Source organism: Solanum lycopersicum, chromosome 3 (genome assembly GCF_036512215.1).
Source record: "Solanum lycopersicum chromosome 3, SLM_r2.1".
In the NCBI taxonomy this organism is placed as follows: domain Eukaryota; kingdom Viridiplantae; phylum Streptophyta; class Magnoliopsida; order Solanales; family Solanaceae; genus Solanum; species Solanum lycopersicum.
In genome coordinates, this window is record NC_090802.1 from 50,731,683 (window position 1) to 50,758,362 (window position 26,680).

At 29.4% G+C, this 26,680-nt stretch overlaps 2 protein-coding genes across 2 annotated transcripts; both read left to right on the top strand.

The window, feature by feature from the left end:
- Positions 1–1,020: 1,020 nt before the first annotated feature.
- LOC138347256 (14 kDa proline-rich protein DC2.15-like) lies at positions 1,021–1,666 on the top strand. Its single transcript, XM_069295081.1, has one exon. The coding sequence runs from the start codon at positions 1,087–1,089 to the stop codon at positions 1,456–1,458; it is 372 nt and encodes a 123-aa protein (XP_069151182.1). The 5' UTR covers positions 1,021–1,086; the 3' UTR covers positions 1,459–1,666.
- A 6,104-nt stretch (positions 1,667–7,770) lies between these two features.
- LOC138347257 (14 kDa proline-rich protein DC2.15-like) lies at positions 7,771–8,391 on the top strand. The gene has a single exon (XM_069295082.1). It carries the CDS (start codon positions 7,812–7,814, stop codon positions 8,181–8,183), a length of 372 nt encoding a protein of 123 aa, XP_069151183.1. The 5' UTR covers positions 7,771–7,811; the 3' UTR covers positions 8,184–8,391.
- The last annotated feature ends 18,289 nt before the right edge of the window (positions 8,392–26,680 follow it).

Consider the following 26,680-nt stretch of genomic DNA (forward strand, 5'->3'; position numbering starts at 1 on the left):
TTAGAGAACTTCTAACTTTCATTATTTCATTAGCACTTGAACTATTCAATAGAGAATCTAAAGTTTTTCAAGGTTCTCTTTTGCGAACTGTGTGTCGCTTTTGCGACATGTGAGATCCCTTCTGACCTGCCGTTTCGTTAGACATTTAGACTTGCTTCAGTGTGTTTAAATGTTCTAGTTTTTGTTAGGTCGTAGAAATGACACTCCCACCAGAGGGTTAGTGTGGATGTCAATCACGAACAGTCTGAATCGTGCCACACATTTAATTTTAGAGAATTGTGTCAAAAGTTTTTTATATATTTGAAACTTCATGTCTAATCAAATTAAAAAATATAAAATAAAATAAGTGAAATATATTTAGGCTTTTTTTTTAAAGAATTAACTTTAGGCCACATATTTTGTTGAGTCGCCCCAGACTTGTAGTTGGTTTGTAGAAATGTCAATGATCACGGGAATAGTTAATACTCTAAAAGCATATTAAATTTCCAATAACTATATTATAGAGCATGAATGCATGCAAACTATTGGATGGAGCTCCTTTCTAATTTTAGTCAAATTCTTATTTAAATTGAATACATGTAATATAAATTAAAATTAATGGTAATATAATTAAATTAGGGGCACATTGGAGGTGAGTGGAGTCCAATATTAATTTTTGTTTCTTAAACCAGGTTCGTTATTCGTATTAAAGTTTGTCTATTTTAAACTCATATCACGTAGAATCCTATTAAGAGGGAAGGGTCTTGTATCAAGAATTTTTCCATACTCAGAGCTCAAACTCGAGATCCATTTCCGGTCCTTTGGTGGTGGCTAATACTAATTATACTACTACAGTAGTACTACTTAATGCTTCCTTAACATTTTCAACGTGTAACTATTCATGCATTACCAATTAATCAAGATGAGCAGACAATAATTGACTAAGTTCATATATGCTACTAATCTAATATTTAAGTTGAAGTAATAATATCTAAAAATAGTTTCAAGTGCAACAGTAGTAGAATTTAGTATAAATAGCCATGGTTAGATGCACATCATCATCATAAGAAATATAAACTGCTTGATTAATATTCTCTAGATTTGAATATGGCTTCCAAAACAATTGCAAGTCAGTCTTCAGTAACCCTTTTCCTATCACTGAATCTCCTGTTGTTTGCTGTTGTAAGTGGAACCAATGATACTGGAAATTGCGTTGGTTCTCAACAAACATGCTCAATAGATACTTTGAAACTTGGTGTGTGTGCTAATATACTTAATTTGGTGAATGTAATAGTCGGGTCTCCACCAACTTTGCCATGCTGCAGTTTGATCCAGGGACTGACGGACCTAGAGGCCGCGGTTTGCTTGTGCACAGCCATAAAAGCAAATGTGCTGGGAATTAATTTGAATGTACCACTCTCTCTGAGCCTCATACTAAACACATGTGGAAAGAAATATCCTACTGGCTTCACTTGTTAAACTACGTATCCTCCACTCTGCCTCATTAATTTCCAAGGGGTTAATAAATAAATAAATAAATGTATCGTCGTGCTTATGAAATTATTATGCACGTACGAACCTTTTTAAAAAAAAATTTAAATAAGTGAACTTTGCATATGCAAGTTCTCATCTTCCTATGTTACATTAATAATACTATCAAATTAATAAATAAAACTACTCTTTATCACCTCTCCATGCTCTTCGTATATTCGTACTATAATATTATAAACTCTACTTTTTGAAGAAGCCATAGCTAGGGGAAATCTGCATAGATATCACTTAATAATCATTTATCATGTGTAATACTTGCTTACAAATGCCCTACTATTATTTAATTGACACGTGCTAACATAAATTGCCTATTATTATTTAGCTTATTTATAGCAACCATGTATTTCTAATGATTTTTCTTTTATGAATCTTATACATAAGTTAATTTAATTAATTATCTACATACCTTATATTAAAGCAGCATCTTCAAAAGTATGTTAGTCGACTTGTATAATAGCATCTCGCACCTTACAAATTTTGCTTATAGGAATTTTTTTTTGCATAAAACATGTAGTATACATAGCATGCCTATAGGGAAAATTTACAATGCATTTTCTGTCTGTTTAGTAATCATGCCTATATGGCCATTTAATTAAATTGAATTCGTTTTCATATGATCGACAATATACATTAAGACAGTCCCAATAATCTTTTGGTTTATCCCATTATGTGTTTATGCATTTTAAAAGTAATTTATTAATCACGCCTACAAGAATTAATATCATTTAAGCTCTCCTTAGATATCTTGTTTTTAGATTTTAATGGCTAACATGTCTTTAGTATTGTATAGCAACAGACTTAAGTCATACGTGTTTCCTTAAAGTTATTTGCATATTTTATTTAAATAACTCAATTATAGGTTATGCCTATTGAACATCTCAATTGTTCAAAAGTCATTCCTATTGGACACAAAATAGTGACATCACAAAAAAACGTGTGGTTCGCTACTATCAAAATATATTTTTTTTAACTTATACCACTAAACTAAATTTTTTAAAAAAATAATAATTAACAAAAATAAAAGAAGAAGGAAGAGTCATCGTCTTCCCCACCCCAATATTTCCTTCCCTGCAACTTTTTTCAATTTCTCATCCTCCATTTTCATCCTCTGTTTTACATACATGCTCAACCCTCCCCATTCTCTGCACCCCATTTCGGTGAATCTATATTTATTTCAATGAGAAAAATATGAATTAATTTTTCAGCTAAAAGTTTGTTATTATATTTTGCAATTTTGATAAATAATTACTAATGGTAAGAAGATGAAGACAATGAGTAACAGATTTGATGCTATCAATATGAAGAAAACTAATATTCCCTCCGTTTCAAAAAGGATGATTTAGTTTGACTTGGAGTTTAAAAAAAGAAAGAAAACTTTTTAATCTTGTGGTTCTAAATTAAAGTTATGTCAAATATACCAAAATGTCCTTTAATCTTGTGGTCTTAAACATGTCACGTGGAAAGTTAAAGTTAAAGTGTTGCATAAAAGGAAAGGAGTCATTCTTTAGAAACAAACTAAAAAATAAATAGACATTTTTTTTTGAAACGGAGAGAGTAAGTTCAAGTATTAGCTAATTTCTAACTTTCATTATTTCACTAGCACTTGAACTATTCAATAGAGAATCCAAATTGCATCTTTACATAGAAATCATAACGGATAAAACTGAATGAAGGAGAAGAAAGAGGTAGGGAGATGATTTGCTTGAGTTAATACTATGGTCACTAAATTATGTGTTCAAGTTTCAATTTTACTTCAAAAGTCACTTAACTATGCACATTTCTCTCATAAAGTCACTCAACTTTTAGTTTTAATTCAAAAGTCACTCAACTATTCACTCTTCTCTCAAAAAGTCACTCAATTTATTTAATTATTTTTAATTAAAATTTATTTATAACAAATCAAAATTTTAAAAAATAAACAATACCATTTAAACAATGCAATGACCCGTTCTACTTGACCCGACCCACTAAAATATAATATTGACCCATTTTATGACTATTTCTCCTCGGCGTTTTTTTTTCTTTCTAAAAGAGGAAGAAGAAAAATTATTTGAACAACATTTATTTCAAGGAATGGGTACTCTGTTCAGAGAAGGAACAAGATTCATGACTGATTTAAATGTAATTCATGTAATTGAATCTATATGTTCAGGAACTGAAATCATTCACAAAAACTCATTAACAGGTCCAAAATTAGCTCAAAATTCGATATTTTGTTCATTCTTTTTTAAAACACCATTGTTGAAGAAAACACCTCGACTTTTAAACTCATCAATTTCTATGAATACAATTATACCACTTTCGACTCAACCCATAATCAAGTGAATACAAGTGAAGAACCCATCTGGGGTCGCAAAAAACAGAGCAATTTCATTGACCAAGACAACAACAGTACTAAGTCAATTCAATTGAGTTATCAGGTTTACGCTGATGAACTTGATCCAAAAAGTTCATTATCCGAGTTTATGGATCATGTTCCAATGAATTTAAGAAGATGGGCTTGTTATCCAATGTTATTTGGTTGAATCAAAAGAAATTTCAAGCATATAATATTGGAGAAATTCCAATGTTAATGAATTTAATAAAAGAGGAAGAAGAAAAATCAATAGAGAACTAACATAAAACGGAGGAGAAAGAGTCATAAAATGGGTCGATATTATATATTTAGTGGGTCGGGTCAAGTGAAGCGGGTCATTAAATGGTTAAATGCTATTTTTTATTTTTCAATATTTTAATTTGTTATAAATAATTAATATCAACAAATTTTAATTAAAAAAAGGGAAAGGATCTGATATATCCCTCGTTATGAAAGTTGTTCATATATGTTTATACATTTTAAAAGTAATTTATTAATCGTGCCTACAAGAATTAATATCATTTTATAAGTTCTGCTTAGATATCTTGTTTTTAGATTTTAATGGAAGCATGTCTTTAGTATCATATAGTACCAGACTTAAATCGTATATGCGGCTCCTTAAAGTTATCCGCATATTTCATTTGAATACCTCAATTGTAGGTTATGCCTTTGAACACTTCAATTATTTAAAAATCATTCCTATTGGACATAAAATACTGACATAACATAAAAATTATGGTTTACTCTCTTTAAGTGCGTAAAACTATCAAAATATTTTTTTTCTTTTTTTTCTAACATATACAACTAAAATAATTTTTTTTTAAAAAATAATTAACAAAAATAAAAAAATAGAAGGATGATTCATCGTCTTCCCCACCCCAATATTCCCTTCCCTGCAACTAGTTTCAATTTCTCATCCACCATTTCCATTCGTCTTTTTACGCACATGCTCAACACACCTCATTCCCTGCACCCATTTCGGCGAATCTATATTTATTTCGATGAGAAAAATATGAACTAATTTTTGGGATAATAGTTTGTTATTATATTTTGCAACTTTGATAAATAATTACTAACAGAAAGAAGATGAACAATGAGTAACAAATTTGATGCTATCAATATGAAGAAAAACAATTGGTTCTAGTATGAAGAAACCTTACCCCAGAACACGAACCAGGTTCGTGTAAGTTGCTTTTAAGTAAAGACAGAATAGAAACACAAACACTTATTGAATTAAAAACCTTCCTCACTCAAGGAAGGAAAAACCTCGTTTTATTAATTCAACTATAAGATTTTGTGATTACAACTCAATAATCAAAAGTCTTATCTCTACTACTCCCTCGATTGACTCCAATCGATCTCTCCAAAAGGCCAAACCCACCTTTTGTTACAACTCTTACTAACACTCAACCCTACAAAGAGCCAAACCCACCCTTTGTACAATAAACTGTAAATTACAATTAAGAACAAAAACAAGACAAATAGTTCTTCGCGATAAAACCTTCTAACTCAAGAACGTTTTGTACGTGGCAGTCCTATCAATCTTGAAGACCTCAGTTTGATGATTAATTGCCTCTTGTTCTCTGCGTGAAGTGGTAGATCTTTTCTCTGCCTCGTGTGCTTCTTATAGAGTTTTGTCCTTGTATAATCCCTACTAATAAGGTAAGAAAGTTATGTTTAAACAAAGATTCTTTTTTAAATTAGAATCCTTATTATACACAACTTCCTTCCTTAATAATATATTTAAGGTTTTCCTTATTTATATTGACTTGTACCTTTAATATATTATTTTGACTTTGACAAATAACTCTATTTTCTACTTGACCTTGGACTTCTTTTGCTGCGTACATTTTCTACTGTTCTTTGCGCTTTTTGTCTATCATCAAAACGAATTAACGATTCTATCATATTCCCCCTTTTTGATGAAGACAAACATGTAACGTGTGATGCATGCGCAAATAACTCTTCCCCCTTTTGACGAATCAAAAAGACATAAGCAGCGGCGAATCAACACTAATCAATATCCATAGTAACAAAATACGCCCAGCCAGGTGAGCAATGTAAATTGTTCTGGCAACAAAACAAGAAACAACAATACAGAGTGAAAACAGCTAAGAGAACCAGGTTCAGACAACATGCTTTATCACTGTGGAGGCTGACCAGGCTTAGTTGAACAACAATAGCATTGTTAGCAAGTTGCTGCTGCACCAACTGATCCTTCAACCTGTGTATTTCAGCATTTGAGGAATCGAGCTCAGCACGTAACTTCTAATTGTCTGATTCAAGAGAGGCGTTCTTTTCTTCAGCTACTTTAAGCTCCCTAAGTAACTGAGCAACAGGACCAGATGTACGTGGAGACGCTGTTGCAACCTGCTCTGACTCCATAGGAATGCCACAATCAGCAAGGATAGTTTGAGTGAACATGTCTGCACGAGTTAAGATCCTGCCTTCACCCAGTGGTACTTCAAAAGCATCAAACACCCTAGTCAATAGGTTGCCAAAGGCTAAATGATGGGAGCCTAACTGAGGATCCACAATTCTAGCAAGATGTTTAATAATCAATGTAGGCCAATCAATGCGCTCTTTGCACTCAAGTGCACTCATAAGTCCCATGTCTCGTATGGAGGCAATGTGACGTTGGTGACCTCTAGGCAGTATCACCTTATGAACTATCTCAAAAAGAAGCTTATGCAAAGATCGCATTATTCCCTTTAAAACAGTTTGAGCCCTGTAATTGACTCTACCTTGCGAGAATCGAGCTGGCAGACTTGAATACTCATCAAAACTCCAATTATCTCATTTATACCTACAGATGGTATATGCAATATTTCCCCAAGCTTGGTTGCATCAAACACAATATCAACACCCTTTACACTAGACGACACCACATCTCCTTCTAAGATTACCAAATTTGTATAGAAATCGACCACTTCCTTTTCATAAATCAAACTAGGTTCTAGAAATAACTCCTCCCACCCTTGAAACCTTAGAAGTTCACAGACCTGCTTCACTAAATCCATTGACAGTATATCAGGATGAAAGATTCTACCCCTAAGCACTAATTTGGTTTGGAAGTACTTTTTCCTTCCCACTTTTAGAAATTTATCTGCATTTCTTTTCACAGATTTTGTTTTGGATTGAGGGGTTGCAGAATGTTTTCCCTCAGACAGAGCATCAGTATCAGAAGCAAGATCCATTGGAGAGACTGATGAAGGGACAGGGGACTTACCCAAACGTCGATGCTTCACCCCAGATGTTGTAGTTGGTTTGTAGAAATGTCAATGATCACGGGAATAGTTAATACTCTAAAAGCATATTAAATTTCCAATAACTATATTATAGAGCATGAATGCATGCAAACTATTGGATGGAGCTCCTTTCTAATTTTAGTCAAATTCTTATTTAAATTGAATACATGTAATATAAATTAAAATTAATGGTAATATAATTAAATTAGGGGCACATTGGAGATGAGTGGAGTCCAATATTAATTTTTGTTTCTTAAACCAGGTTCGTTATTCGTATTAAAGTTTGTCTATTTTAAACTCATATCACGTAGAATCCTATTAAGAGGGAAGGGTCTTGTATCAAGAATTTTTCCATACTCAGAGCTCAAACTCGAGATCCATTTCCGGTCCTTTGGTGGTGGCTAATACTAATTATACTACTACAGTAGTACTACTTAATGCTTCCTTAACATTTTCAACGTGTAACTATTCATGCATTACCAATTAATCAAGATGAGCAGACAATAATTGACTAAGTTCATATATGCTACTAATCTAATATTTAAGTTGAAGTAATAATATCTAAAAATGGTTTCAAGTGCAACAGTAGTAGAATTTAGTATAAATAGCCATGGTTAGATGCACATCATCATCATAAGAAATATAAACTGCTTGATTAATATTCTCTAGATTTGAATATGGCTTCCAAAACAATTGCAAGTCAGTCTTCAGTACCCCTTTTCCTATCACTGAATCTCCTGTTGTTTGCTGTTGTAAGTGGAACCAATGATACTGGAAATTGCGTTGGTTCTCAACAAACATGCTCAATAGATACTTTGAAACTTGGTGTGTGTGCTAATATACTTAATTTGGTGAATGTAATAGTCGGGTCTCCACCAACTTTGCCATGCTGCAGTTTGATCCAGGGACTGACGGACCTAGAGGCCGCGGTTTGCTTGTGCACAGCCATAAAAGCAAATGTGCTGGGAATTAATTTGAATGTACCACTCTCTCTGAGCCTCATACTAAACACATGTGGAAAGAAATATCCTACTGGCTTCACTTGTTAAACTACGTACCCTCTACTTTGCCTCATTAATTTCCAAGGGGTTAATAAATAAATAAATAAATGTATCGTCGTGCTTATGAAATTATTATGCACGTACAAACCTTTTTTAAAAAAAATTTAAATAAGTGAACTTTGCATATGCAAGTTCTCATCTTCCTATGTTACATTAATAATACTATCAAATTAATAAATAAAACTACTCTTCATTACCTCTCCATGCTCTTAGTATATTCGTACTATAATATTATAAACTCTACTTTTGAAGAAGCCATAGCTAGGGGAAATCTGCATAGATATCAGTTAATAATCATTAATCATGTGTAATACTTGCTTAATTTTCAAATGCCCTACTATTATTTAATTAACACGTACTAACATAAATTGCCTATTATTATTTAGCTTATTTATAGCAACCATACATTTCTAATGATTTTTCTTTTATGAATCTTATATATACGTTAATTTAATTAATTAGCTACATACCTTGTATTAAAGCAGCGGCTATTATATCTTCAAAAGCATGTTAATTAATTTGTATATTAATAGCATTTCTCACCTCAGAAATTTTGGTTATAGGAATTTTGTTGCATAAAATGTGTAGTATAGATATCATGTCTATAAGGAAAATCTACAGTGGACTATTATGATATAATATATTTGTTATAATGCTTTTTCTGTCTGTTTAGACATCATGACTATATTAGGGTCATTCAAATAAATAAATCATCAAAGACATTCCCACAACTATTTACATGTTGTTTAATTAAGTTGTGCATGACTTTAATAACATTGATTTTATTTTTATAATTAATTTAAGTTTTGAGAAAAAGTATATTTAATTATAAAATGTAATAATACCTTATCAATATAATTACAGTAAAATAATAAGAGAAGTAATTGTTTATGCTTCATTTTTTTGTTTAATTTTAATGCTCTAATTTACTTCAAATATATGCATTTTCTTTTAATTTATGAAGTTGGTGTTGTATTTCGTTATATTGTAATTACAATAAGCGGAATACTATTCACTTTTGAATGTAATATTATGTTAAAAATGAGTTACAAAATAAGCTATAAGTGGTTTTTCAAATTTGAAACAAAAATTCAAATTAAACTTGAATTATTGACGGCCAAACATTTTTTTTCTATGTAATTAAAAAAGAACATGAAGTTGCTACAACAAATTTTCTTTGTCGTTAGTATTTTTGGTGATAGAATTTCATCGTTGAAAAATAATAGAAAGCTATCAAATACGACCTTCATTATCTTTTATTTTTTCGCTATACAAAAAGTATTTTCTTTCTTTTAGTTCTTATCAAGAGATTTTTTCTTTCATGTTTTACTCTTTACATTAAAATTACTTATTCTCAAATTGTCTGTCAAAGTTTAAAATAAATACATGAGAAAAATAAAGCAACAATGCATATCACATTTTAACGTTATATAATAAATAAAATAAAATTTAAATATAATTAAAATATATACTAACAACGTATAACTATAAAAAATAATAATAATACTATCAACATAATATAGACAAAATACACACCAGGGTACCAACCATCTTACCAAGCTGTAAGACTAATGGAATGTAATTGGTGAATTTTCAATGTATAAAATCTTTTCAAATTCAATGATATTAAATTCTCAAGAAGTCTAGATGCTTGACTATGCTTTTCTATAATCAAATTATAGTTAAAAAACATTGAATTTATGTTATGTCCCATCTCTTACTACACATAGGTGAGCAGGGTGAACTTAGTGGCGGTAATGTGTTCATTCGAAGTTATCGATATAAAAGATAAATTTCTATATATTTTGAATTTCTTAAACACAAAACTAGAAATTGATTAAGTAGTTTAGAAGTTCAAACTCTAATTTTAAATTCCAAACACTTTATTCTACAAAATATTCCCATACCTTTTAACTTGAGACAAAGCCATAGAGTTGCATTCAAAATTGATCCATATTTACGGTATGAGGCGTAGATTTTTGAAAATTTATATTGAAAATTAAATTGAAGTAAGGCAAATCTATCTATGATAGTGACAGTTAATAACTCTGAAAAGAATTTGATCGTTACCACCAAGCCATTAGAAAAGAGTTATTAGTTGTAGTTTCAAAATTTAGTTTAACTACAACTTATGATATTGACTTGGGCAGCGACATCATTGACGAGGATGATGAGGTTAATATGCTAGCCATATATATTATTTAATTAATAAGCTAAGGTGGCCAGGATGAGGATCTCTCATCTAAGCAACAAAGAGTTGAAAGCAACCAAAGCAAAAATAAAACACATGAAAGCAACATAGTTGGGATGACAAGATGATCAAGGAATTTATTTCAAGTCACCTACGATGTATCAGATAAAGCAAAATCATATGACAATTTCAATAATAACACGATCCAATAAATCTTCAAAAGAAATGATGAACTATGAAGTTTTGTTAATCATATTTGAAGAAGAAGACGAGGAAAATACTTCAGGTTACGTTACACGGGGAAAAACTATTTCTTTAATTTCTGCATATATAAAATGATGTTTGAGGTTGATAAATCAATTTTATTCTTAGATGTTTTAATTGATAGTATCATCCTAGAACGTATTATAAACTTTATGATGATTATAGAATAACTAGTTTTCTCGCTCTTATTTTCTTGATGCTTATTAATTAACTAGCAACAAGGAGAGCCTCCAAAGCAAAGTCATCATAGTGGCATGTGTTTGAGAATGTTTGATCAGTTGGTAAATCAAACACATAAAAAAAACTTACAACACTACAAAAACACTAAAATTATCAACCAAATACACTGTTTCAACCAAAAAGAATGAAAAATAAAACAACCCCAGAAAAACTCCCAACTGATTTCAGCATAATATATACATGCATAGTTTAGCCTCCAATGTTAAGTCATCATAGTGTTGTATGTTTGATCATCCAGTAAAACAAACAAACAAACAATGCAAGCTTATAGCACTACAAAAACACTAATGTCAGCAAAGAAAAACATTGTTTCAACCACAAAGAATGAAAACAAAGGAACCCCAGAAAAACTCCTTATGTGATTTAAGCATAATATACCTACATAGTTTAGCCTCCAAAGTGAAGTCATCATAGTGTAACATATTTGATCATATAGTCAAACAAACAGACAATACAAACTTATATCACTACAAAAAAACACTAAAATTAGCAAAGAAACACATTTTTTCAACCACCAAAACTATAAAACAAAACAACCCCACATAAACTCCCAACTGATTTAAGCATAATATAACCATTCATAGTCACTGCAATTCAAGAACAGCCGATCAGCTTGAAGCAATTTCCAAAAAGACTCTTATCTTTATGATAAATAACCTTTACCCAGATGATCAATAAGTTGAATTAGTCAAAAATTTGAAGACCCATAATCACTGTTTCCACAATAAATAAGAAAAAATATGAAAAAAATCAGTTCTTGGGTACCTAAAAGTGGTGGAGTTTTAATCGATCTTTATCTCTTTTTCTTTAATTAAATTACTTTCTTCTTCTTTCTTGATAATTCTGCGTTGAATATTTACGCAATATACACCTAGTTCAGTGTGTTTTACATATAAAAATACATGAAAATTAAAGGATTGCTGATGATAGATAATGATGAAAACACAGTAAGAAGGAAGCACTTGGGTGGGGGTGGGGTGGAAGTAATTATGTGTATAATGAAGTTTTTAAGAGTAAACGAAACAAATTATATGTAATAAGGTCTCTATTATCATCATGGTTCGGTTAGGAATGAGTTATTTTGGGATAAAAATTTTATTATATGTATATAAGATAACTTGTATCATTATTATAATAAAAATAATAAAATAAATAATTCAAGACTACTTCATATTTACAATCAGATATATATAATAAAATAATTCTATATTTTATTTTGAGATTCTTATACGCTATTTATATTAAATAATTTTTAAATAATTCGATGGAAATAAAATAATATATATCTAAATACATGAGGTATATAAGGTTAATGAAATTACTTTGTTATAAATAAATTATTATCATACATAGTTTTTTTTTGGGAGTACATGTATATGTAATAAAATTGGCACATACATGTGATACAATTGACAAGAAGGTCTGAGAGAGAAAAATTGATGTCAAAGCAATAAACAAAAATTTATCATCAAAATAATTAATAAACACAAATTTATCATCAAAATAAAAAAAAAAATTGATGTGAGAGAAATGATTAAATATACATCTAAAAAAATTGATGTGAGAGAAATGATTAAATATACATCTATATATCTTCTGTGTCAATTAAAAATTCTAAAAGAATAAAAAAATAATTTATATTCCCCTTTGATTGAAAGATATATCTAAATTTTTTTGTGCAAATGATAAAATTATAAATATAACACTTTTAAAACAAAGAATATAATTTTCCTAAATCGTATACTTATTAAAACTTTTTCCACTGTAACAATAACAAATCACGATAAATAAAAGGTATGTAATAAAGTAAAATCAATTTCGCTATGTTTATAAAAATTATAATTTGATATACTTGTCCTACTTGAACCAAAATGATAAAACAAAATGATTTTTAGATCTATGGTTAATTTAATGATTGATCAATAATAATAATAATAATTTTTGCTTAGAACTGTAGTTTTATGAACAATGTAGAATTATAACATAAAAAATATACGTACCGATGAAAGAGAGAGAAAGCGATTTGCTCATTGACAGAACTCAAAGATGATTCGGCTTCTCTCTCAGAGGCTGTTTATATAAGAAATTTTGTGACCTAAGTAATTATTATTATCATTATTATTTTTTGTCGTCTATTGAATTTTAAGAATTGATATCAAATCTTATTTTAATCTCATTAGAAAATGTAACTAAAATGACGTGTTAATTATGACCAAATTTACTACGCTAAGATACCCAAACTTTGTGGAAAGTCTATTTACCCCCTCCCGAGCTATGATTGAAGACTATATTGAACTAAATTATATATTTCTAGATTCTAAGGTGATGCACAAAATATAGTTCACTATTTTTGAGGGAGTAAAAAATAAATTTATATATATATATATATAACACATGTTTTTGTTGAATTATAATTATCCTAATCAATTTATAAAATATTGCATGGGACAATCGTGCGAAGCACGTGTTCATATACTAGTTTATGAACACGTGCTTCGCACGATTGTCCCATGCAATATTTTATAAATTGATTAGGATAATTATAATTCAACAAAAACATGTGTGTAATGAGTACTAAAATGGAACAATCTCAAATAATTATTATGACAATATTTCTTTTATAGAACACTAAATTAAAGAAGACTAATAGAGAGTAAATATAAAAAAACTAAACATGAAAGAAAAAATCAGCATACACATTGTTCTTTAAGACTTTAATCATAACAATATATACATGGAAAAAGAATACAAAATCAGTACATAATTTACCGACTTTTTGTCACCTTCTCTCATATCCAATCAAAATTCAAAAGTCTTCTCCATCAAGTCAAACAAAAGTATAAATCAAATAGAAAAACGGAAGGTTATGACTTATGAATATTAATAATGATAATTCAATAGGTAATTAAATATAATCTCTGTCAATTAGTTTAAACTTAAATCATATAAATATTGTTAAAACTTGTAGTGAGATACACACCAAAACTTGAAAAAAGAAAATATAAATTCAATTAGCAAAATATGAAATGAATACAAAAATCTATGTACAGATCAAACTTTATTATATGAAGGGAACTATATAATAATCATATTGGCTTTGTTCGACTGTCTCTATATTTGTATCATCTCTTATTAGTTGTGTTTCATATAAAAACATTATTAGGGGAGGAGATACTAAAGGTAAAAAATAAACACCTACTTCAAGATCATAAATGTACTAAGATTATATTATAACAAATTCACACAGTATTAGAGAATTCAAATAAAATCATAATTTATAAGGAGAAAGTGAAACAATTTTTTATTCAAATAGTATTGGAGAAACTCAAATTGAGTCATATAATATATAAGGAGAAACTGAGATAATTTTTATTCAAACTCAAATTATGTAAAATCTATTGTATATCTAACAAATCGAAATCCTCAATATATTGATAAGAACAGTTGAATACGGTTACAACCTTAAGATTCTGATTGCAATAATCAAACTACCAAATCATAATGGAAATATTGAAATAACAAATAATTAAAGATAGAAGAAGAACGGAGATGACAAACTTTAGACTCTAGAAGAAGATGAGACGAAAAACATTTTCTTCAATATGCATAATCCCTAAATCAGTGACCGTTGCACCTTTTGATGGAACCATTCTCACGTCCACTACTCGACCCGTATCCCAAATTAACCTGACCCTATTGCTTGTTCTAGGCCTAATAGCCCTTGTCATCCCAATAACTACTAGTGTGACATGGGTATCCACATTAGGTTGAACTTAGTTCATAACGATATATGTCCTAAAACTTTGATTTAAAGGAGTTGTCATTAGCTTGAAGCATGAAAGATGCGTAATTGAAATCATTAACCTAAGTAAAGCTAACAAAAATCAAAACAAAATCAAGATTAATATAACATAACCACTCCAAAATACTTCATAATCATCAAGAACTTGCAAATTTGAAATAATCAATATTATAACCTAAAGAAATGAATAAGTCTATAAAATATTTTAAGAAACTAAAATAAAATTACTTACGCTCTCTTTGAAACTTTAAACCTCATATTACAAATGCACAATTGATGTGGTAATCTTGATGCCCCCAAAGCTGAGAAAGAAAATATGACAAACATAAATATAATTAGATGTGATATACATATAAATCATGAAATCTAAAATTAAAATAATGTGAATATTTGTATTTATAAATTTGAAAAAATCATCTTTATTCAATATAGGCAAATGAAGAGACAAGAGTTTTAAGAAACTAATTAAGTGGGTTTCAAAAACATATAATTATCTTTTTATCTTCCATTTTCTTTAATGTCTTAAATTTCACATTTAATTGGATAATGTATTTAAATAAAAAAAATTTTGGACGTCTTAAAATATTGATTTAGTTCGGAAAGGTCTTAAAATAATGTTAATGGTTGACTATGATAAATAATGTAATGTGACTGACTTTTCATATTTTCCAGTTTTTTGTGATTTTTAGCAAGTTTAGAGGTAATTAAAGTTTAATATCAATTAATGAGATGCTATATAATTTTTATTATGTATAGAGATAAATTGGTAATTTAACTTTACACTTTAGAGCTTTCCAGTTATAATAATATTAGTTTTTGGAATACGTGCATTGCACGTGTATCCCATGTTATTTAATACCAAACATTTCAAATGATATAATTATTTTAGAATAATTGATGCATTATACAATATTTAAAGGATAAAAATGATGTTTCTGGTAAAACATTCAACTAAGGTTGCAACTTGCAAAGATCAATATAATCCGAAGAATTTCTGATTGTATTGATAAAAAAAATTCTTTTAATCATGTGGGATACACTATATTTATTGGTAAAAAAAAAGATTACTACTTCAATTATATGATTTGTCAAGATTGTCAAATATCTAACACTATATTTCCATACAAAATGAAAGAAGTTAATGAAACAAACCAATATATTAATAAGAAAAAAAAATGACCAATGAATAAAAGATTACATAAGAACTATAAGATGTGAAATTATAAAGTGTAATGGATTAATATTTTCTATTCAATTTATAAAGAGAGAAATTGTGTATATGAAAGGTTGTGAATGAATGTATTTAATTGTAGAAGCTAAAAAGTTTAGCAATTAAAGTCATTAAGAAGTGAAAAATAATAAATTGTGACATCTAACCATGTACTCTCTTCAATTAAATATTGATATTGTATGAATCTCTCCATATGCTCTAACCTCTCTCTTCATATGCTCTAATATTAAGTTTTTTTTAATTTAAAACGATAATTATTTTAAGTGCACAAATTTCAGCAATTAAGAAAAAAAATTGTAATGCTACTCAATGATAATGGCAAAAGGAATACTCATAAATGCACTTCAAATTATTACGGTAACATTTTAGTGGTATGTAAAAAAAATTTATGTTATAGAACTTCAATTACTTTTAATAATAATAATTATTATAATAATCAATAATAATAATATAATGTTATTATTGTAGTAACTCAACTATATAGGGTTATTTTGGTATTTCAACTTTCAACTTATAATAATAATAATAATAATAATATAATTGTTATAAAATCAAGCTCATGACAATATAAATATAAAGAGATGAAGACAAGAGAAGTAAAATGGAAGATAAGACTTTCTTCTTATTCAAGTGTATATTATAATGGTGAATGATATCTCTATTTATAGGTAGAGAAATCAACCAAAAGGTCACCATGTTTAATGTCACATTAGTAGATACATTTCTATCCCAAAAAGATTCATCACCTTGGGAATACATATCCATGATAAGGATAAGTTTATGATAAGCTTAATGGACAATCCACTCAATTCAATGTATTTATAACACTCCCCCTTGGATGTCCATAGATAATGTGTCTCGTTAAAATCTTACTAGGAAAAACCTTGTAGGAAAAAATTCTAGTGAAGGAAAAAGAGTACACATATCTTTTGATACGCACTATTTGTTGCCTCATTAAAAACCTTGCCAGGAAAACCCAGTGGGAAAAAACCTCGGTCAAGGGAAAAAGAGTGCAACGCGTATTATACTCCCCCTGATTAAAACATCACTTAATTTCTTGTGACGATGTCTCCAATCTTCGTACATTGTGGTTAGTATATTCTTTTTTTCAAAGAAAAATCACACATTTCTTGAATATGGTGTGTCATTTATCTCAATCAGATGTTTTTTCGACTTGCTTCATGGAGGACTTTTATATCTGCATAGCAACATTTGCTTCATTGATCGCCAGGATATTATTGTGCCTCCACATGCAAACACATAGCGTGCTTGAGATAGAACTTTATGCGGATCAGATAAATATTCTGCATCTGCGTAATCAATAAATTATGTCTTGGATTCCTCGGGATAGAATAAACCCATAACTATGGTCCTTCGAGGATATTCAATCATGTGCTCAACACCATTTCAATGTCCTTTTATCGGGGAGAAACTGAATCTTGCCAGTAAATTTACTGCAAAACATATATCTGGTCAAATATTGTTAGTAAGATGCACTAGTGCCCTGATTGCACCAAGATAGAGTTTCATCACCAAGAAACTCTTCATCCTTCTTTTGAGATCAAACTGAATCATCATTTATGACAAGTGATCTCATAATCATTGGGGTACTCAATGAATGCGATATATCCACATAAAATTGCATCAAAATTTTTCAGTGTATGTGCACTGTTAGACAAATATTTTATTTGTCAAATTATCAATCTGTAGGTCAAGACAAAATTTTGTCTTACCAAGACCTTTTCATAAAAATACAAGGACAATTAGGGTCATTCTTTTGTACCCTTTTTCTTCCTTGACTATTTCAATCAATATAAGGATTCTTGAAGCTTTATTGGAAAAGTTTTTTTTCAAACTCTTATATGCTTCAGACACCTCGATTGTTTCAAGGATTTTCATATAACATTCATTGTGTCTAGCTAGACATTACAATTATTCATTTACATGCATTCAAGTTTTCATATGCTGCCAGATCAAAACAAACCCCATTGCATCCACCAAATGAGAAAACATCTCCACTAATGTCAGGATTTTTGCGATAAACCTTTATGCCCCAAGGCACAAACCGTATTTGATATCTTACGGTTATACTATCGCATAATAACTTATTTGTACCCCACTGACATTATACCTTAATTTATGGACTACCAGTCCAAAATGTCACTTTTCTAAGTGAAACAAAATATACTTGAATTGTGCATTTTACTTGGCCAACCATTTATCTGTCCACACTATATGACAGATTTGAATTCAAGATCCTCGTCACAATTTATATCATAGAGCGCTACCTCATATCAAAGATACCGTCGACGGTTATTTGATATCGATTCCAACAAGACATAACTTATCGAGATCTCTTCATTTTTCATTATTTCAGGTATCTGAACCTTTTTCAAGATTTTATGAAGTGTTATGTCAATGTGCTCTTTTATAGTACTTGCCTCATTATCATGACCATATTGATCATTTGTTCCTTCCTTCTTCAAGGAATTTTATATTTGGAATAGATTGGTCTATTACGCTTCCGGCGTATCATAGACTCTGTCCTTCAAGGACTTCACATTGGAGCATTTGCAGCTGAATTATATCATAAGGTCCGTGCATTCATCTGGCAACTGATTTGCAACATTATGCAACTGAATTATCCCTTGAACTTTAAGTTCACATATTTATTTAACGAGGATGTAGATAATTCATAATTAACATCACACATAATTTTCAGCTGTCAATCATCTCTCCCCCTAATGTTAGAAAATCTAATATTCATTCCAATCTTATTTGGAAGTTCATCTTTGTGCGTGGTGGAGCAACTAACATCATAACCGCATATTCAATATTTTAGATGAAAATTATATGGTTCCTGACCCTGAACCAATTTTAATGGGGATACCTTGTTGGTTTGATGCATACATGTATTGCTACATGTTAAATAAAATTATCTCATACCAAATCTTATTTGGGAGTTTTGTTCTCATAACCATGATTTAACTATAATTGGAGGCATACAATTTCTGCTAAATCAACCAGCATTATCAATATAATTTCATAGTTTGGAACTGTGCTCTTAATTTTAACAATTCGAGCAAACAACCTTACAAAACCAATTTGTAAGTTGACAATAAAATACATGTGACCATCGCATAGATGCATTAATCATATAGTTGCAAATGATCCACATGACAGGTGAATGGGCCCATATTCACCCTTTTATATGTTCCAAAAATTTTAGGGGATTACAATCCCAACCTTAGCTGGTACAATGATCATTTTATAAAGAGAACAAGCAACACAAGAGAATTCTTGAAGAATCTTTATTTCTTCATCATATAAATCACCTGAATTCTTAATCACGTTTGCATCACATTTAATCGGAATGGTCAATCAGTCATGCCAACTGATCTTTATTTTAGTACACTTATAATTTACTTTTACATGTGATTTCATCAGCATGTACATGTTTGTATGGAACAAACAAGAGGAAAAGTGGGGTAATCTTTTACATAAACATTTATAACCCTCTTCGGTTGTAGTGATTTATAGTCTCAATATTTATTTTCAATTCATCCGAAACTTAAAAAGTTTCTTTTGAAACTTACTACAACCCCAATATTATTCCTTTGATAATAGCACAACTCGTTAGAGCTTGCAATTAATTTTATGTACTATTACATATTGCATGACACCATCCCTATGGTGAGCATCTCCTTCAAGGAGGAAATTATATTATTATTGTCATGGTCAAAATCATTACGAGCAAGATGTCTTTCTTGCTTTACTTTTGTTGTACCATAGGTACACAACCAATGACAAATTTGTATTGCCACACAATAATGACCACAATCCTTATAGGCAAGAACTATTTCTTTTTTTTTGTCCTTTCGGTAGTTCATACCATAGTGACGTATAAAACGTACAATACAATTAGCCATTTCTGCCAAATAAAATTTATTTCCTCTCAAATCTCCCGTAGAGATGAGAAGTGACATGTATCATTTTTTCTCAAAACTTCCATAGCGATGAGTTGTGACATATATCCAACCCATAATGATTTTATCATATCTGGACCCATTCTCTTATAGAATGGTCGAGCATTCACCATACTCATCACAAGTCACATTCTCTTCAAGGAATGGACTAATTATTTATTTGTATTTCATAAATTTGCATTATAAGCACATTGTCATGGCTTTAAAATTTATCATATTTCCATGACACACCTCAACATCACTTTGAAAGATTAAGTGTACCATCACTTTATCTTCTTGTATCATGATAGAGGATTTATAAACTTGTCAAATTATTGGGTCGACAACATTCACAAGTCCAATGTCCTTTCATACCATTTTGATAATGAAAACTGCCTTCACATTTCGAAGGACTATTTGGAAAACCCATAGTGTTCTTCCTTTTATAATTACCACAATAATGACTATTATAATTCCGTCCCTTCATGCTCTTTTTCATATTGTTAATCATTTGTCATCTTTCAGACTAACTATTTACTGCTACCACATTCATATGATTGAACGGAGCAAGTGAACATGCGATTTTAAAATTATCATATGTTGCTATCACATTCTTTTCAAGGAATGGAGCAAATTCAATAGGACGAATTTCAAGACTTTTCATCAAAGTCTTAGTCATCATTATATCATCACTATGGTGCATTGACTCAAACTCAATGTCTTATCCATATAAGGCGTGTTATGGCATAATTCTATGGGACTTGAACCCAATCACGGTGCATCAAAACTCAAATTGATGTCTTACCCTTTTGGTGCGATAGAACTTGAATCTATCGTCTTATCCTCAAATATTTTTATTATGATGCACCCGGACTTTAACCTGATGTCTTACCCTTTTGGTGCGATGAAACTTGAATCCATCGTCTTACCCTTAACCAACGGTATAATAAACCGAAGTACAACATGACTCATCCTTTGAGTCTTTCAAAACCATCAAAATAACATTCAAATTCATGCTATTAAAATTTTATACCTTCTTCTATTTAAGAAATTTTGTATAGCATGTCATATTCAACCAATAGTAGTATATGTCTTCGGTTCCTGATAATTGTTAGTGACTGAATACTATTTTTATTCTAAATCATAAAAATATTCTAAAAAATACATACCTGATTTTATGCATATAATACCTTGATTCTCATAACGAGATCAATCAAAACATGAGTTAAAGAAAAACTAAAAATCAATCTTAATTGACTAGAGACTCGTGCTGATAACGTGGTATAAAATCAAGCTCATGACAATATAAATATAAAGAGATGAAGACAAGAGAAGTAAAATGGAAGATAAGACTTTCTTCTTATTCAAGTGTATATTACAATGGTGAATGATATCTCTATTTATAGGTAGAGAAATCAACCAAAAGGTCACCATGTTTAATGTCACATTAGTAGATACATTTCTATCCCAAAAAGATTCATCACCTTGGAAATACATATCCATGATAAGGATAAGTTTATGATAAGCTTAATGGACAATCCACTCAATTCAATGTATTTATAACAATAATAGTATTATTGTAATAACTCAACTATATAGGGTTATTTTGATATTTCAACTTTTTTGTTCCCATTTATAATAATATATGATTAGTAGAGGTTCGATATCTCATTAGGGTCGTAAGATTTAACCCCCTCCTTATAGTTTTCTCTTTAAGCTTCTTTTTTTCTTTATTAATAAAAAACTAGCGTTAAGCACACATTACCTAGCAGAATTGCATTAAAATAATCAATATTGAAAATCTATTAAATATATAATTAATATATTTAGTTAGAAATTCAGTATAAAAATGGTTTGACTGTTAGAAGCAAAGGTGCAACATAAATAAGCTTTGGTGTCCTATTGACAAGGGTTTGAATCCCTTGGAAACCATAATTAACCAACTTTTTGCTCTCTATTTGTCTCTTTCATTTTTAGTAACTAACAAAATAACTCATGCAAGCAAAGGCGGAGCAAGGTGAGGTTTATGGGTTCAGTTGAATTCAATAATTTTTTCATAGATTTTGTATTGTATTAGAAAAATTAAATATATGTATATTCATTTATAAACCCTTAACAAAATTGATTAACGTATCTAAAGAAATTTAGAACTTCGAACTCTTAATCTTGACTTTGCGTCTGCCTACAAGCCCTTATTTTCTCTCTTTTTCTTTTTTATTTGAGATAATTGAGAATTAAAAATTTCAATTTGAATACATTTCTCTGATTTTCAATGATCCTTCTGAGCTTTTATTGTGAAAGGGGGATTTCATCCATGCCATTAATTTCTTTAATCATTGCATAATTTCCCTAGAGAGAGTTTAATTTTGTGTGAAAAAATAAATTATGATTCTTGTTTTTTCCAAATTGGTGAAATAATCTGTTAAACTGTTAGCAATGTTTTATATGGGTTCCTAATGGGGTGTCAAAAGTGAACTCAAACATTGATAAGTCGTCGAGAATTTTAAAGATTAGGCTCAAGATAATTTGAATTATGTTCATTCTCAACTCAATCAATATTTAAAACTTTTAATTAAGATATTTTCCTCAACCTGTTTCTCATCTTCCTATGTTACATAAATATACTAGCATCGAATTAATAAATAAAACTACTCTTTATTAATTACCTCTCCATGCTTTTCGTATATTCATACTATAATATTATAGAGGGAAAATTACATGAGATGGCAAACATCTCTATGCAATTAGTTAATAAGAGTATAACTTAATTTATTTACAATCAGTTAATGCAGTTTTTATTTTTTTGTCATAACTAATGAGACCCACTATATATTTGTATATAGAATAAAAATAGTCATTCAAAGATTTTTATATATTTTATTCAACATCAAATTTATCTCTCCTATTCTCATTTCATTATCTTTTCCTAAAATTGCTCTTCCCTTTTAATTTGAATTTCCATTGGGAAAATTTTTAACTTCTCCCTCCGATGTTCTTCCACTTTTCGCACGTAATCGCCAAATTCATGACTTTCAATTTTTTTTTCTTGATTCCTTCTACATCAATTGTATATGCAGTATGATTATTAGTTTTTTCATTTTTTTTAAAAAAAATCTTTATTACTTATCATATTACAAGTCTTTCAAAATCTGAATGGATGATTTCGCTCCATCTATGAGGATTACGAGAGGTATGTCATTGCATGTCAATGTTGTTGATAATCCATCTTCGTTTCAATTGGGTTAACTCAGGATTCTGTGTCAATGTAGGGTCTATGGCAAAACATAAACAAGTTTAAGTTGAACAATTTTTTGAAGATTTGAGATCATGAAAAAAATGACCCAATGGCAATTCATAAAGTCATCAACAACGCGAAATCTAGCGGCATTAAGATTGTTCAAGGTGGAAGTAAGAAAAAAGTCATAAACATTGATTCAGAAGAGATTGAATCTGCCTCATCAGAACTGGACAAATCTGAAGAATATCACGAATACCAAGTAGTGTAATTCATATACAAATTACAAAGTTATGTATATAGTGGTTTGTATATTAATATATACAAAGTATTATGAAATAGTACTTAATTGTATATTCTATTAGTTGTATACCAATTACTAAAGTTAGGTATATAGTGGGTTGTATATTAAGGTAACATATACAAAGTCTTATGAGGCAAGAGTTATTTGTATACAATTATTTAATTTTGTATAAAGAAATTTGTTAAAATCACTCTACAATATTTTTAATTTGAATTTCCATTGGGAAAATTTTTACCTTCTCCCTCCGATGTTCTTCTACTTTTCACACGTAACCGCCAAATTCATGACTTTCAATATTTTTTTTCTTGATTCCTTCTACATCAATTGTATATGAAGTATGATTATTAGTTTTTTCATATTTTTTTTTAAAATCTTTATTACTTATCATATTACAAGTCTTTCAAAATCAGAATGGATGATTTCTCTCCATCTATGAGGATTACGAGAGGTATGTCATTGCATGTCAATGTTGTTGATAATCCACCTTCGTTTCAATTGGGTTAACTCAGGATTCTGGGTCAATGTAGGGTCTATGGCAAAACATAAACAAGTTTAAGTTGAACAATTTTTTGAAGATTTGAGATCATGAAAAAATTGACCCAATGGCAATTCATAAAGTCATCAACAACGCAAAATCTAGCGGCATTAAGATTGTTCAAGGTAGAAGTAAGAAAAAAGTCATAAACATTGATTCAGAAGAGATTGAATCTGCCTCATCAGAACTGGACAAATCTGAAGAATATCATGAATATCAGGTAGTGTAATTCATATACAAATTACAAAGTTATGTATATAGTGGTTTGTATATTAATATATACAAAGTATTATGAAACAATACTTAATTGTATATTCTATTAGTTGTATATCAATTATTAAAGTTAGGTATATAGTGGGTTGTATATTAAGGTAACATATACAAAGTCTTATGAGGCAAGAGTTATTTGTATACAATTATTTAATTTTTTATAAAAAATTTTGTTAAAATCACTCTATAATACATATACAAAATTATAGTACATTATACAAATTTGTCGATATATACAAAAAATTATGAACATAATATAATATTATATATATAAACGTTTCCCACTCAAATATAGAAACATGTTTCAAGCTTACTATATATATAATTAACAAATGAATATTATATACAATCAGTTTAATCATTAATATTATTTTTTTTAAAAAAATATGAAATCACAAATACACATATATAACTATAATATCTATACCAAAATTATTGTACATTATACAAATTCCTAGATATATACAGTTTATAAAAATTAAAAGAATATATGATGGTCATATACAGTTTAAAACACAAAAGCAATTACACACAAATATTCTATAAAGTTTATACAATATTTGATTTTGAACTGATATTGTCTTTCTATAGGTTTAGAATTCTTTTTTTGGAAAAAATCTTTGATTTTGAATGTTTTGCTTAAATCATGGGATTATGTGAATTTATTGTTACCATCTTTTGCGCTACTATTACCATTTATTGAAAAAAACAATATTTTTGTATAAATTTAATTTTTAAAAAATGTTTTATATAAATTTAGAGACACCTAACAAACTATACTATACCCGTGGAATATAATTATGTAAACTATACCCATGAAATGTAATTTCATAAAATTCGTTTGTCATATATGAAATTTTCCCTAAGGAAAAATTACACGTATAAGCAAACTTATACTATTAATTACTCATGATGGCTATAGTTTTCTATAATTACCACTCACGACTAACATTATACATTAATTACGTGGACTGACTTTGAGTTTGTATGATTAGTCATGTTTGTATATGTATAATTCGACAGAATATACAAATAAATATGTATAATATACAATTTTTTAGCCTATATACATATACAATTCACCTCTCTCCCACTCTCTGTCATCTCTCGCTCACCTCTCTCCTACCTCTCTCAATCTCGCTCCCTCTCCAAATTTCGCTTGCCATTTATACAAATGTAAATATATAATATACAGTTATATATAATTATATACATATACAATTCACATCTCTCCCAAATTCTGCCCTCTCTCGCTCGCCTCTCTCTATTCTCTCCTCTCTCTCCCAGTCTCTCTTGCCTCTCTCCTCCCTCTCCCAATCTCTCTTGCAATATATACAATTACATATGTATAATATATAATTATCTATCCAATATACATATATAATTTACCTTTCTCCCACTCTTTTCCCCCCTCTCTCTCGCCTCTCTCCTCTCTCTGTCAGTCTCGCTCGCCTCTTTCCTCCAAATAACATGTAGCTACAAATGTAATTATCAAACTATAGTTATAGAGAGTAATTAATTATTTTAAGTGGCTATATGTGAAAGTTTCTCATTCTTTAAAGGAAAAATTTTCAAAATATCAATATTTTAACATTTGAGAGGGTTCATTAACAACACTATCAATAATTAGTAAAAATGTCAAAATTTAAGTTCAAAATTTAATTATGTTATGTATTTTTTTATGTTCTTATTATTTCTTTTTATTCAAAAAATATAATTTTTATATAACAAATTGGAGGAATTTAGGAGAGATAATTATTTTTTAAATAGGGACAAATGCTTAAAAGTCTCATTAGTTACCTCTCTCAATCTCGCTCCCTCTCCAAATTTCGCTTGCCATTTATACAAATGTAAATGTATAATAACAGTTATATACAATTATATACATATACAATTCACATCTTTCCCAAATTCTGTCCTCTCTCGCTCGCCTCTCTCTATTCTCTCCTCTCTCTCCCAGTCTCTCTTGTCTCTCTCCTCCCTCTCCCAATCTCTCTTGCCATATATACAATTACATATGTATAATATACAATTATCTATCCAATATACATATATAATTTACCTTTCTCCCACTCTTTTCCCCCCTCTCTCTCGCCTCTCTCCTCTCTCTGTCAGTCTCGCTCGCCTCTTTCCTCCAAATAACATGTAGCTACAAATGTAATTATCAAACTATAGTTATAGAGAGTAATTAATTATTTTAAGTGGCTATATGTGAAAGTTTCTCATTCTTTAAAGGAAAAATTTTCAAAATATCAATATTTTAACATTTGAGAGGGTTCATTAACAATACTATCAATATTTAGTAAAAATGTCAAAATTTAAGTTCAAAATTTAATTATGTTATGTATTTTTTTATGTTCTTATTATTTCTTTTTATTAAAAAAAAATACAATTTTTATATAACAAATTGGAGGAATTTAGGAGAGATAATTATTTTTAAATAGGGAC